Consider the following 15,160-nt stretch of genomic DNA (forward strand, 5'->3'; position numbering starts at 1 on the left):
GAAAAAGAGAGCGTTATTAATACAACTGCGAAAAAATAAACATAATGATAAAGTAAAAGCATACTTTAAAAAGTATAATGGAATATTAAGAAAAACCTTGTCTACAGCAAAAAACTTACACGTCTCACGTGAGATCAAAAATGCTAAATGCAAAAGCAAAGCCATATGGAAAATTGTGAATGAAAATACGGGCAGAAAGGTTACTACAAATGTGTCATCAATCAAATTACTAGAAGACAATAAAATAATTGACGACCCTAAATCTACTGGCAATGTTCTTAACGACTTTTTTGTAAACGTGAGTAAAATTACAGCTACAGAGGGAAACCATTACGGTAAACATGTTCCATTACTACGTAAATACACAACCAATAACATGAAATCAATGTTCATGTCACCTATAGACGAAGTAGAAATAATCAAAATAGTAAGATCATTGAAAATGATGTATGCACTGAAATAGTAAAATTCAATATTGAAGTTATGTGTATACCATTATGTCACATATTTAATTCCTGTATTGAGGAAGAAACTTTCCCCTTACAGCTTAAGCAAGCAAAAGTAATTCCTCTTCACAAAAAATGTGACAAAACTGATAAAAATAACTACCGTCCCATTTCTCTTACATCTATAATTTCAAAAATCTTCGAGAGAGCTATTGCTTCTAGAATTATAGACCATTTTAATCAAAATAAATATTTTTGCTCTGAGCAATTCGGTTTTATGCAAAATCGCAACGCTACCACAGCGGTCACTGACCTGGTCACGGAAGTAATGAACGGTTTGAATCGAAATCACAAATGTGCTGGGATTTTCTGCGATCTGAGTAAGGCGTTCGACTGCGTAAATCATCAGATACTTATTGACAAATTGCATTACTATGGAATACGTGGTCCAGTTCTAAAACTCCTTAAATCATATCTAACAGGTAGAACTCAATATGTCCAAATAACACACATAAATAACTCGAAATGCTTAGAACTAGTTAATTCAGATGATAAAAATATCTACTGTGGCGTCCCACAAGGATCGGTGCTAGGCCCACTGCTCTTCATAATTTTTATAAATGTTCTCCCAAAAAATTTTACTTATGGCAAAACTTACCTTTATGCAGACGACACTAGTATTATTTTTCAAAATCATGACTTAAATATGTTAAAATCCCAAATTAGTGAAACTTGTTCTGAGATTGTTCTTTGGTTCGAGAGTAACGGTCTCAAACGAAATACTGATAAAACAAACTACCTAACTTTCTCTAGACATACCAATAGTATACCTTATGAGTTGCCGCTTCCCATAGTAAAAGCGGATAATACAAAGTTTCTGGGAGTTGAACTGGACGAGCAACTGAGATGGTCTAATCACATAGACTCCACACGAAAGGGATTAGCTAGTGCTTGCTATACTCTTAAAAGTTTATCCAAAACTCTTACTTCAGCAGTCCTTAAGACGGTATACTTCGCCTATTTTGAGAGTATTTTAAGGTACGGTCTGGAGGTTTGGGGAAGCAGTGTTCACGTAAATGCAATACTTATTTTACAAAAGAAAGCTGTTAGAAGTATTGGAAAAGCAAAACCTAGAGAACACTGTCGCCCTCTTTTTATAAAACACCAAATTATGACTGTAATATCGCTTTATAGCTACTTAATTTGCACACATTCTGGGAGATGGGCCTCGTTATCATTGTGCTGCAACCCGTCTAGGAGAAGGAAAACTCCAAAATATTACCCGGGGAGATGGGCCTCGTTAGCTTTGTGCTGCAACCCGTCTAGGAGAAGGAAAACTCCAAAATAGAACCCGGGGAGATGGGCCTCGTTAGCTTTTTGTGCTGCAACCCGTCTAGGAGAAGGAAAACTCCAATATAAAACCCCCAAATCCAAAGTGTTAGCCGACCCGTGCCGAGGGATGCATAGCCAGGGGGTAGTACTGGCGTTGAACGGAGGGTGTCTGTGTTGGCGGTCACAGGACACAGTGGTGAACCGCCTTGCTTCAGTACAGGGCTCTGCTGTTGTGGACATTTAAATCCCTTTTACTCGTGGGAACGCAATGGAGATTCAAAATGATAATAATCATCCGAATGGCGGCGACGTGGTACGCCACCCGTCACGTCTCGTTTCTCGCGGGGGCGACAAGCGGCTCACGGAAAGTCGCTTTGCTACGCTGAATGTTGGAGGAGGAATGGAAGAGAAATTAAATGAGGTTTTGCAGATGATGGATGAGAGAAAAATTGATATTTTGTGTGTTAATTAGACGAAACGGAAAGGATGCTATACCACCTTGCATGGAACCTACACGGAGTTGGTGTTGTACTTTCCGCAAGAATGGCTGAGTGTGTGAGAGAATTTGAATGTGTGAATTCCAGACTGATGTGGATTAGACTGAAAGTGGGAATGATGCGCATATTTTTGGTAGGAGTTTACGCTCCAGTAGACCGGGGTGCGAGTATCTCACAGCGCGTTCGGGGTGAAAGGCAGATATTTTGGGATGAACTAAGAGAGGTTTTGAAAGTATGTAAGAGTAATGAAAGATTAGTTTTGTTAGGTGACTTCAATGGCTGGGTAGGAATAAAAAGGGACGGATTTGAAAAGGTTCTTGGAATGTACGGTGACGAGAGAGTGAATGATAATGGGAGAAGCGTGTTAGAAATTTGCCAAGAGTGGAACCTTTGTGTAACAAACACGATGTTTGACCACAAAAGGATACACTTATACACTCGAGAGGCGGAGAATGTTAGGAAAAGTATGATTGACTTTGTGATAGTGGATGAAAGAATTAGGAACAATGTTATCGACTCCAGGGTGTATCGAGGGTCGGGTATCCATTCTGACCACTTCCTGGTAATGTGCCGATTAAGTGGCTTGTTTAAAGGATGGAGACAACGACCCCGTACAGTTACTGTCGATTTAAAAAGAATAAAAGTGGAGAATTTGCAAGAAGAAGGAGTAAATGATGAGTATAGGAGTAGATTAAAAACCGAATTCAATGGTATGGATGAGATTAGTGAGACTGAACAATTGGGGAATAGTTTTAAAAATAAAGTAGTAAGTGTGGCAAGTGAAGTATGTGGAGTAAGGAAGAGGCACAAAGGAAAAAAGGAGAAGAATGTTTGGTGGGATAAAGAAGTGCAAGAAGCAGTGTGTAAGAAGAAAAAGTTGTGGTTGGATTGGTTAGCCACAAGAGCTAACCAAAGAAATCACACGGCTTCATTTGACGAAGTCAGTGAAGCGAAAAAGGATTATATGAAAGTGTTAGTAAAGGAATTAGTAGACAGAAAGAAAGACGAACAGAAAGATAAAATGGAAGAAAGGCTCTCACAAGATTTCCAAACAAATATAAAGTTTTTCTGGAAGTCCGTTCGTTTAGCCAGGGGTAACACCCAGAATTCTGAGCTAAAGTCAATAAAAGACAAGAATGGAAGATTAGTGAATGAGGAAGAATGCATCTTAGAAAGATGGAAAAAGTATTTTGAAAGTTTGTTTGATAAAGAGGAGGCAAGCACGTCAATTTCGGAGTTGAATGAAAGCATTGAAAACGTGTCGGAGAACGAAGATAGTTAGCATGGATGAAATTGTGAAAGCGTTGAAAGGAATGAAATCAGGGAAGGCTGCAGGGTATGATAGAGTTTCTGTCGAGATGCTGAAAGCTGGACAAGGCATTGTAGCAAGTCAGTTGTACCGCCTTTTCAATATGTGCTTCAGAACCGGTCAAGTGCCCAGGGACTGGTGCAAGGCCGTCATTGTACCTCTTTACAAAGGAAAGGGATCACAACTGGATTGCAAAAACTACAGAGCCATTAGCTTACTCAGCGTCGTCGGCAAATTGTATGCAAAGATATTGATTGAAAGAGTAGTGAAAGAAACCGATGAGAAAGTATGGGATGCACAAGCGGGATTCCGAAAGGGTATGGGATGTACGGATCAAGTCTTTTCCTTGCGATGCATAGCCGAAAAGTATTTGGCCAAAGGTCAGAAGGTCGATTGCGCTTTCGTGGATTTGGAAAAGGCTTATGACAGAGTGGCAAGGAATGAACTTTGGTCGGTACTGTCGGTGTATGGATTGAGCGGCCGTCTCATTCAGGCACTGAAATCGCTCTATGAGGATTCCAGTGCTTGTGTGAGGGTAAACGGGTCGTACACTGAGTGGTTTAGCATCGAAAAAGGGTGTTAGCAGGGATGTGTAGCGTCACCGTGGCTGTTTAATCTGTTCATGGACAGTAGATTGCATGATTTGAGAAATGATGAATGTGGGCTGAGAATGAGTGGGTTACCCGTCAAATGTCTTCTTTACGCTGATGACCTGGTATTGCTAGCGTCATCGGGTGAAGAGTTGCAGGAGATGGTAACTAGAATGCATGGATCTTTTGAAAGGAAAGGAATGAAAATAAATGTAAGTAAGACGAAAGTTATGGTATTTGAAAAGGAGGAATATATGACAAACTGTGAAATTTTGATTGGACAAGAAAGAGTAGAACAAGTGAAAGAGTTTGTGTATATGGGAACATTATTTACTAGGGACGGTAAGCATGATAAAGATATTGAAAGGAGAGTGAGTGCTGGAAATCGCGTGAATGGGGCACTTAACGCTTTTATGAGCAGCCAGAAGGTGTCGCAAAAGGCACGGTTGGCTGTGCATAGAGGGGTGCTGGTACCTACACTTATGTATGGTAGCGAAAGTTGGGTATGGCAGAAGAGGCATCAGAGCCAAGTGAATGCAGTGGAAATGAGAGCGTTGAGAAGTGTGTGTGGTGTGAGATTACAAGATAGAATTAGGAACAGTGTGATAAGGGAAAAGTGTGGACTGAGCGAAGATGTAGTGACAAAAATTGAGAAAGGTATGTTGAGATGGTTTAGACACGTGGAAAGAATGAGTGAAAGAAGGCTAACAAAGAGAGTGTATAAGGGAGAGGTAGAAACAGGAGTTGGAAGGGGCAGACCTCGGCGGACTTTCTCTGATCAGATCGGGGAAATCCTGAAGGCCAGGTCAAGAGCACCCTAAACCGGCGAGCGTGTATGAGGAATGTTATGAAAGTGAAGGAAGCGAAAGAGGTATGTCAGGATCGTAGCAAGTGGAAATCCGTGGTCTCTGCCTACCCCTCCGGGAAATAGCCGTGATTATATGTATGTATGTATGTATGTATGTAATTTGCACACATATTCATAAAAATAAATTTAAATACAGGTACAAAGGTGAAAACAAGATGCATGCATTAAGGAGTAACAATAGTATTGAGTTACCAAAATGTAATAATTACGTACACTTTAAGAGAAGCCCAGAATATAATGAAATAAAAATATACAATGCTTTAAATAACGACATCACAGAATGCAGTAATTTAGATAAATTTAAACAGAATTTAAAATCATTTTTAATCAGTAGACCTTTCTATTCCTTAACGGAATTTTTCGAAAAAATATACGAATGAATATAATAATGTTGACTATTTTTGTTTTTTTTATCGTCATGGCTGTTTCATTTATTTTAATTGTAATTTTGAACGTTTTATTATTTATATGTTTCACAATGTGTCGATTATTAATGTATAATATATAATACATTAATTTGTGATTTGTAATAAGTTTAAATGTATACCTATTAGTTAGCTAAGAAGATAGGCTAATTATAATTTTAGTGTAAGATTAATATTTTGCATGCCTATTGTGGCGTAATATGCACTCATGAATTTGTACCACACTGACATGACCAATATTGTATCTGTGTATATTAGCAATAGTTATTTGTGCAACAAGAGAGGAAAGTTGGTTTTTCTTGCGAGTGTTTATTTTGAGTCCCGAGAAAGCGAAAGATTCCATAATTGAATCACGAGCGAAGCGAGTGATTCTAAGGTAGAATCTTGAGCGTAGCGAGGAACTCAAAAACACGAGATGTAAAATAACTTTGCTCTCCTGTTGCACGCATAATTTTTCACCTCAGTAGTGAGAACATATTAAAGGTTAAAATGTATTTCGAATTACACAGAATAAACAGAAAAAAAAAGTATTATTTATCGGACCGGACCGTACCGTACCGTACCATACCATAAAAAAAAATGTAATAAAAGTATGAAGTTCATGGCCTTCACTAAATTAAAAAGCTACATTGTTTCACTCCCTGGAGTGAGGAAAGTCGCACTTCGAAAGTAGGCTTGTTCGAGCTGCTGAGGTGAAAAATAAATAAATTGAAATTGCGCCATTTTTGAGAAAAGCACTATATATGACTCGGCTGGAAGGCTACTTGCTGGCTTCGGATTCAATTAAACGGACTCCCAAGGTCGTCCGTTTAAAACGAATCCTCAGCCAGCAAGTAGCTACTTCCGAGCCTCGACAATAATGTACTATTACCCTTCAGTACACCTTCATGAAATAAGATCTTTTTTGAGCAGGTGTGATGAAAATAATGTTTTCTCAAAAATGGACGGCAAAGATGACGTTGCCGGTTAAAAAGTAGGTCGCGAAGTGCGTAGTTTATGGTCAGTCAAAAAATTAAAAAGTTAAAAACATTGCAGTCTCGATTTCGGTACTGCCATGTTGCATACAAATTCCATTATTTGTCGAGTTCCAAACTTTTTAAAAGCGGAAGTGGCCATATCAAATGAAGGCATAGGTCCATTAAACAGCCAAACACATGATCAGTACCTATTATTATAATGTTGGTACCACGAGAGACCTATTGGAATCGAAACTGGGAATTAGGAAGAAAAAAATGTTATATACATTTGCTGGTTTGATGACTTCTACGGTGTCCTTTTCAAGGAATGTAAAAGACTGCGCACTCTAGATGTAACTATAATATTTTCTTTTTTAGCGAGCAGGAAAGCGTCTACAGATTTCTTAAATGTAAAAAAAACCACCACGTGTAGTTTCTCGAGCGCGTCAGATATTGGTAGAGCCAGTCGCGCAACATGTTTCTGATAACAAGGGTATGTTAATCTGCCGGTTTTCATAAGGGGTGTACCGAAAAAAACTGTAAACTTCAAATTAAAAAAACTGATGCAATTGATAAGGATTTTTAGAATTTAGGATTACTAGAATATGAAGCTACTTATAATTTAAATAATTATCAGCTTTTATTATTATTAAGTCTCTGCAGGAGTGATAAGAAGCTTTTTCCTAGCGCATTCAGTGCCAGCTTTGTCCGGAGCTGTTTTTCATATTTGCCTGCACCATCCCAACACCTGCTGAAGTTGTTAAAGTTTTTTGGCTGTTTTATCCTTCTCTTTAAATACACTCTTGATTTGAGCCCCTGAATAGTCGAGAGACCGGCACTGCAGGACGTATGGTGGTCTTACTTTGCTCATCGTCTATTACAAAATGCGACTTTTTGTACGAAGGAAATTGTATGATTTTCGACTTGGCCCAGAAATTAATAACGCAAATTTTCGGTTACTTGAGCTATCCTAACTTTTGTACGAATCTATATACTATGTTTCTTTATAGTTCGTTTCACTTAAGCCGCATATGTAGCCCAATTTTTCACGATAAATATGACGGCATGCGGGGGCGGACGCAAATTATATTACCTAACAATCTTTCTGATGGTCCTAGGGTCACTTGTTCCTAAAGGTCCGCCGCTTCGAGACCTCTGTTCAAGAGACAACGTACAAAATTATTTATTTATATTATGAAATGCACGAAACTTCGAGGTAATTTTTAGTGTATCGAAAGCAAGCATGGAGAATGTTGAAAATTTTCTTGCCATTTGGAAAAGATTAAATTTCAGTGATCTCTTCTGTTCACCGGTGTAACGTCGCATCGCGTAAAATCAGAATTATTTATTTATAATTCAATAATAGGACTTTCAACTGCGGTTAGAAAGCTGTCGTCATCTTGCTTGATAATAAAATACAGCCGTTTGAAATTTTTCGTCACACCCACACACGGTATAAAAATTTTGAAAAAGTAATTTACTCGAGCGCGTCAGATATTCAAAGGGGTTGTTAAATGGACCCTACAAAAGTGTATATTTCCATAATCTGACGATTACAGCGAGCAGTAAGCAAAAAAAACCGCCATCTTGAGATACTCGAGCGTGTCAGATTATTATACAGACAGGTTCAGATTGATGTCCCAGTTATGTAAAACCTTAATCTGACTATAATTTGGAATGCAGTATCCTTAATCTGACGTTTGAAAACAATTTTTTTTTTTATTATTTTGTTATAATTTATTTTATTTGTACATTTTTTGTACCTAAAAAACTGAGCAGAATGCCGCTAAGTAGATCAAAATCGACCAAGGGGTTCACGAGATATCACGGTTTGAAGATTTCTAAATAAATGTTGGTTAACAACGATTTTTTTTAACTCGTTACTACAAATTTAGCATCTTAGGCTCCCCTGTTATTAACATTGTTTAATAATATCATTTATATCGTTAAAAGCGTATTATTAAAATAATTACGAAAAAAATTTTTGGCAAAATTGGCGATTTTGTGGACTACATTTTTTTTTTTTTTCAAAATCTTTAAATACCATACATCGTTAATAAAAAATTAAATAGCGAAAGTCTCATAACACCGTTTTTTCGGCACGGGATTTGGTAACTGCCCTCAGTGCCCCTTTTATAAAATCCAATCTGTATATGTTTCAAACCTCGACCAACCGACTCGTTTGACATTTCATTTTGCAAGTTTGCACCGGCCTCAGAAGCGGTTAGTTAAATCCATCGAGACGAATCGAGCAAATAAAGAGACGTTGAAATGTTGTTACGTGTTCGCAGGAGCGACGACGGGCGTGGTAGGCCCGGAGGCGGAGACGCGCGCGGCGCTGCTGCGCGGGCTGGTGCTGGCGTCGCTGGGCCCGCCCGCGCCCGCGCCGCGCCCGCCGCCGCCCGCGCCCCGCGCCGCGCCCGCCCCCGAGCCGCAGCCGCCCGCCCTGCCCCAGCCCCAGCCCGCGCCCCAACCCGCACTGCCGCTGCCGCGCACCAAGCCGCAGCCGCGCACCAAGGTATGCTGACGTTGACGGGCGAGGACCGCCGAATGTGTGCCCGTGCCCGTGCCCGCCACGCTCACACGCACGTGTTTGTCGTCAGGAGGCGGCGGCGCGCGCGCACGCGGTGGCGCGGCAGCTGCCCGAGGGCAGGTAGGAGCGCGGGGGCCGCGCGCCGGCGCCGCCGCCGCCGCCGCGCGTGCGGCGCGCGAAGGCGGCGCCGGCGGCGCCCGCGCGGCCCGCGCCCCCTGAGCCCCGCCCGAAGCCCGAGGCCGGCGTGGCGGCCCCGAGGCCGACCTCCGAGCCGCGCCCGAAGCCCGAGGCCGCGCCCGGACCCGCCGCGCCCTGTACAGACGTCGGTAGATGAAACTATTTAATGTTTATTCGTTAGATCGTACGGTAGTCTATATAATATTATTTATCCTCGCCGCGCGGCCCGCGGGTCGCGCGACGGTGTACATAATTATGCGGCCGAGGCCGCCGCCGCCGCTCCGGTCAGACCGGGGTCGCGATCGACTCGTTTCGTTGTTTTCGCTAACACTTATTAGTGGATGCTTATGTTTGTTTTGTTGGCTTTCGATAAATCAGTGTGGTTTCCTTTGTCGTAGAGAGTAATAGCTATGGAATGTTTTAATCGGTTTAAATACATAATTAAATTATAAATAATTATCGTCGGATAGGCAGTTTACGTTATTAATTTAACTCTTAATGTTCAGGGGGAGCCGGTGGAGACTGATATTTTTACAATTGTCGTCCATATTGAAACAGCAAACAGTAACAATATTGACAATGACCAACAAAGTGTAGTGATACTTAGTTCATCGATTTTTTTGCAGTTGTAAAAATGTAGTGCTGATGAAGTAAAATATAGATAAATATTAGTAGATGTGTTGACCACATCCCAGTGGTTGGTTTAATGAAAACTGGCTCCTCTACTATTCTTGTAAAAAACAAAAGTCGAACTGGTCATTAACTACTTACCCACAATTTTTTCACTAGCAACTCAAAAGAATGTGCTTATTAGTTTGATTATTATACTCCAACATTACATAATGTTTGTATGTACCCTAATTAAATTCTATAATATTAAAAAGCTTTTTATTATTGAAATTTACAAGACCTTTCAGTTAACTAACTTAGCGGTTTCACTCACGTGTTTTTAGTCACTCGCGCGACATGTAACTGTTTTTTAACACTATGCTTAACACTATGCGGCTTCAAATGTGTTATAAATATTATAGGACAGTTTAACACACGACTACGATGTATATGATATAAAGTTATATATAAATATTTATACACATAGAAATCATCAACGCCGTCAGTTAAAATATTGTAACATGTACCCAATTGTCTCCGCTGTCTTGCGCGGGTGCACGCTCGCGGGTAAAATCCGTCGCACGCATCCGCGCCTCACCTGTTTAAACACGGCAACCTCATAATAGTGACCAGAATATTTTTTTAAGAAAAAAAAACCGACTTCAATGGGGGATGCCGTTGAAAGGTTACTTATTGTTGACCTACGTTTCTAGTAGCATTTCGTTTCTGTAAGGGTCATAGTTCTAACCTAACCTAACCCAATGTTCTGATAGCATTTCGTTTCTGTAAGGGTCACAGTTCTAACCTAAAGTTCGGTTCTGTGAGGATCGCAGTTTAAAAAAAGTCCAGGTTCAAGTTTGGGTCTGGGTCCATAACAAAGAAACTAAATCGCCAAACGTGAACTATGAGTCGTTGAAGAGTTCCATTCTGATCATCATCAGCAGTTCCACTTCATCAAATGTCACTTTTTTATGTAAATGCTGGATTTGTTGATGCTAAACCTGCTGCTAAACAAATCTGCGTCCATACCTTTTTCATTGTACTGCCTACACGCGCGCCCAATATACGAATGCCATGCGTGTTTTGTTCTGCTGTTAGAAATGCTAAATAATGCCTTACTGCGACAACTACGTTCATTCCTACGTTCATTCATCAGCAGCTGCACTTCATCAAATGTCACTTTTTTAAATGGAAATGCTGGATTTCTTGATGAAAATACAAAGATCACTATATGTATGCCTTTGACATTTGAGGAGTTCCCACGATTCCTCATGGATCCCATCATCAGAACTCGAGCTTGACAAAAATGTGTCTTTGAAAACGCAACTTGCTTACCAATCATAACGAAGAAGACAAATCGCCAAACGTGAACTATGCGTCATTGAAGAGTTCCGTTCTGATCATCATCAGCAGTTCCACTTCATCAAATGTCACTTTTTTAAATGTAAATGCTTGATTTGTTGATGAAAATACTAAATTCACTATATGTATGCCTTTAACATTTGAGGAGTTCCCTCGTTCCTCATGGATCCCATCATCAGAACTGCGTTTTGAAAAAAACGGGACCAATCTGTATGTATATACTTACAATCAAAAAAAGAATTTTGAAAATCGGTCCATAAATGACGGAGTTATGGAGTAACAAACATTTAAAAAAAAACAGTTATTTGTTATACAAGGGTGCAAAGTTGTATTTTACCCGCGAGTGTTTTAACACACGAGAAGTAAAATACATTTGCACCCGTGTGTAACACAATATTTTTCCCCTCACTATAGCGAGGAAAGTGCAACATCCACAGGCGTTAGATCATCTTCATCAACTGGACTCACTCATTTTTTTTACGATATTATAATTTAAAAAAAACTGGAAATTCTGTACTTTTACGTAAGAAGTTTTGAAGTAAAAAAATTTTGATAATGTTGCATGAATCTAGTATAACATGGATCGGTCATGAGGGGTGGGCGAAATGACCGAACGGGATAGTCTTATGTATCTTTCAGTAGTAGTGACAGAGAGCACTTACTTTTGTCTTTGTCATAGTTTCACTTTTCCACCGCTGCCACAACCGAAATTGTGGCAAACAAATAAGTACGTGACATGTCATGCTTGTTCGTTGCTTGTTTAATTATTGTTGTTTTCTATGAAATTGTGCTTTCTCTTATAAAACATAGTGATGGTTAGCGTTTTGAATTGATAAAATAATGGTGAATTGTTCTGTAATCGGCTGTAATAGCCGCTATGAGCAAAAATATGAGAACATAACCTTTCACACGTAAGTATGGTATTTTACACCTTCCTCTTAACGCAATATGTGAGAATAACATCGTAAAATTACGTTACACCAAAGCAATGTAGAATCAAACGATTTCAATAAAAATATCACAAATATTTACGCAAATTAACAAAACATTATTTGTAAAATTATCTGCCCAAATTACGTAGGTTGTTTGTGGTAATATGTCAGCTACTCAGACGAGTCTGAGGTCAGCCGTTTTTAATCTTCTTAATTTAGCTGCATAACAACAGGGGGGTGTCACCACGCAGTTTAGGTATATTTGGCCGGCGCACCGCCCGGGCAGGTGTATGGCAGTGGGCTGCCGCTCGGCTCGCACGATAGTAGTGTCACCTGGCGCTCGCGCAAAATTGAAAATCTTTAGTTCCCTAAGTCTTTATACTTGTAATAGTTAAAATAAACATCCTTAATTTATTGAATATTGGTCGCCCAGAAACAATATTAGGAACTGACCGACATATTTTCAAAGGAATACGGCTGTGGCATACCTACTTTCGTGAGAATCAGACATACTATCTTCGGCTAAAAATGTTTACAGAATCAACGTTTGTAATTCCTACATATTTATCTTAAAAATAATAAATCAGTAGGTATAGGTACAAAAACTTGTCAAGTGACAACCCCGTGCCGACACTCACAGCTCGGTCATAAAACTGCGACGCGCGAAGAAGATTCACGGTTCGTGCGCGGTTATAAGTTTCAATTTTGCTTGCAGGCGGCGAGTGTAGGTATAATTTTATACCTAAATCTGGCTTTTGTGAAGGAGTGAATTTTCTGTACGGTAGTACTATTAGTTATTCTGTGCCCACGGTGGAAAAATGTCCCGCAGACGGATTTGGCCCCATTGACCTTAGTTATTCTGTGATAACAATCATGTTAGGGATACCAGATGAAAATATCATAATTTTATGGGTAATTTTGACCTCGAAGTTTTCTTATTTCTAATTCCAAAAAATAAAATAAACAAATGTTGTGAAGATTAAATGTGGTGTACATTAATTGGTGTGAATAATGTGATTGTGATTTGTGATTTCATAAAATTAAAACTCATAATACATTTTATTTTACGTTTTATTTACTAAACATGTTTAGTTTTGTACCACCTGCGCGAATTATAGGAGGTATTTCATTGATCATACGCCTAAAAAGAACGGCCCATTGACATTTTATTCGACAATTTTAATACAGTCAAACTTTGCCTCCAGGGTAATCGCCCCAACGTGATATCAAATATTGGGGTAATTTTTACCAATATGGTATCCCCACGTTTATGACGTCATCTACGTCTATCCCTTACGGGCGCACGCGGTAGGCCGCATCTATGTAATGTTGACATTTCTGACGTATGAAATATCAATGATGCGTTTTGAAATTGCATCGACTTGACTTGTGCGTTCAGAATTATATTTAACATAATTATTAAAAAACAAACTTTTTTATGGAATTTTAAGGTTTATGACTTAAGCTAAATCTGGTATTTTTTATTAGATTCTCAAACCATTTATTTAATGATAATTAATATCGAACGAACCATTATTATGAGTTATGAGCGTTTTACGTTTTGTTATCTGTCAAGCAACTTAAACACGCTCCATCCAAGGTCAAATTACTTTCCCCACTAGTGGATAAAATGCGTTTTTCCCCGCTTGTTTTAAAGGATAAAAGACGGCTTTCCGAGCTAGTGAGGGGAAAAACCTTTTGAAATCTTGAAGTCGGTTAAAAAGATAGGCAACCTAATTTACTCATGTTGTACAAGTTGTATACTTTCCATTGGAACTTATTTCGTTCGTCAGACAAGTTGGTGAAATTTGAAGAAAAAAAATTATTTTCAATAATTTATTAAAAAAATAGCCTTCACCATATTTCTTTAGGCAACCCTATTTATTTATGTTCAGAAACCAAGGGCTTGACACTCTGATAGAGAAAGATAGTCTTATTGCGATTCCTATAAGAGGAAAGAGAAAATAGTGCTATTTTTTGTCCTTATCACCGACCGGGTTTTTTTTTTCATGGTCGGGTTATGGCAGCATAGGTAGGCGATGGCGAAATACCGAAATTTATAAGAGTGAAAGAGAAAAAGGATTATGCTGCCATACATTAACCGGTCAATACATGAATATTTCTTTCTCTTACCCCTGGTCGCTCGGTTTCATGTCTATAACTACTATACTATGTCCACAGACTATGTCTATGTCAGAAACATTTTCTTTCATAAAATATAAGTTTCATCCGTCAGACGTCTCGGTGAAGGTTGGCCATATATAACGTATCTTAAGGGCTCTCCACTCTTGCGCGAATCGCGGCGCGAAGCCGCGAACGCGAGTGTGGAGTCTAGTTCGCTAATCAGCAAAATCGACTCCACACTTGCGTTCCCGGCTTCGCGCCGCGTAGTCTGGAGCGGGCTGTAGGCTATTAGATATGTCAGTGTCAAAAGTGACGTTTCTTCAAACAAAAATGTCATTTTTGACACTGACATATCTCACTTAAACTATCGTGAGACATATTTCAAAATCTTCCGGTTCGAGCGCCATCTTGATAGTTAGCATCGTGATTAATTACTTTGTTTTTTGCTTATTAATATTGTTTAAAGTGTAATATCGATAGCTTATTATACAGTAAACTAATGTGGTAGTGTGCAGTGAATGGAGAATTAATTTTGAAGCGCGTTTAACCACCATCTTGGAGTCAACGGCCGGTAGTCCACGTGCTTCTTGTAAAGACTAGCTATCGATTTACAAGAGCTAACAAATCACCGTACACTGTCTTGTACAACCGTACAATTTTTGTCGTTTGTAAACCTCTCAATACCTTGATACTGGCGAAATAGTCCCACTGGGCTGAAGCCATAATTTTAAAAGAAGAAGAAGAAGAAGAAGTCATATTTCAAAATATTTATCAGTACGGTTTTTACTCACTATTATTTTTAGTCGCTTTTGGCGACATGTTTCGGATTCTTTGGGAATCCATCCTCAGGCACGAGTGTCCGCGGCGGTTGTTCGTCGTGCACTGCCCGCGCCGCCCGCCTCGTCGCTCGTTGCGCACGCGCTGATGGGGCGGGGGCGGGGGGCGCGGGGCAGTCCGCAGATGGAGTCGTCAAGTGAAGGTCTGGTAGGGCGGCTGTATC

At 39.7% G+C, this 15,160-nt stretch overlaps 1 protein-coding gene across 1 annotated transcript in view; it reads left to right on the forward strand.

The window, feature by feature from the left end:
* The window catches only part of LOC134756287 (E3 ubiquitin-protein ligase KCMF1), a 31,691-nt gene extending 22,596 nt beyond the window's left edge, over positions 1-9,095 (forward strand). Inside the window, exons 8-9 of the mRNA XM_063693122.1 lie at positions 8,715-8,941; positions 9,027-9,095. Coding sequence (XP_063549192.1) covers positions 8,715-8,941; positions 9,027-9,080 — 281 coding nt within the window. The 3' untranslated portion in view covers positions 9,081-9,095. The remainder of the gene's footprint in view (positions 1-8,714; positions 8,942-9,026) is intronic.
* The last annotated feature ends 6,065 nt before the right edge of the window (positions 9,096-15,160 follow it).

This window comes from Cydia strobilella, chromosome 1, assembly GCF_947568885.1.
Source record: "Cydia strobilella chromosome 1, ilCydStro3.1, whole genome shotgun sequence".
Lineage (NCBI taxonomy): Eukaryota > Metazoa > Arthropoda > Insecta > Lepidoptera > Tortricidae > Cydia > Cydia strobilella.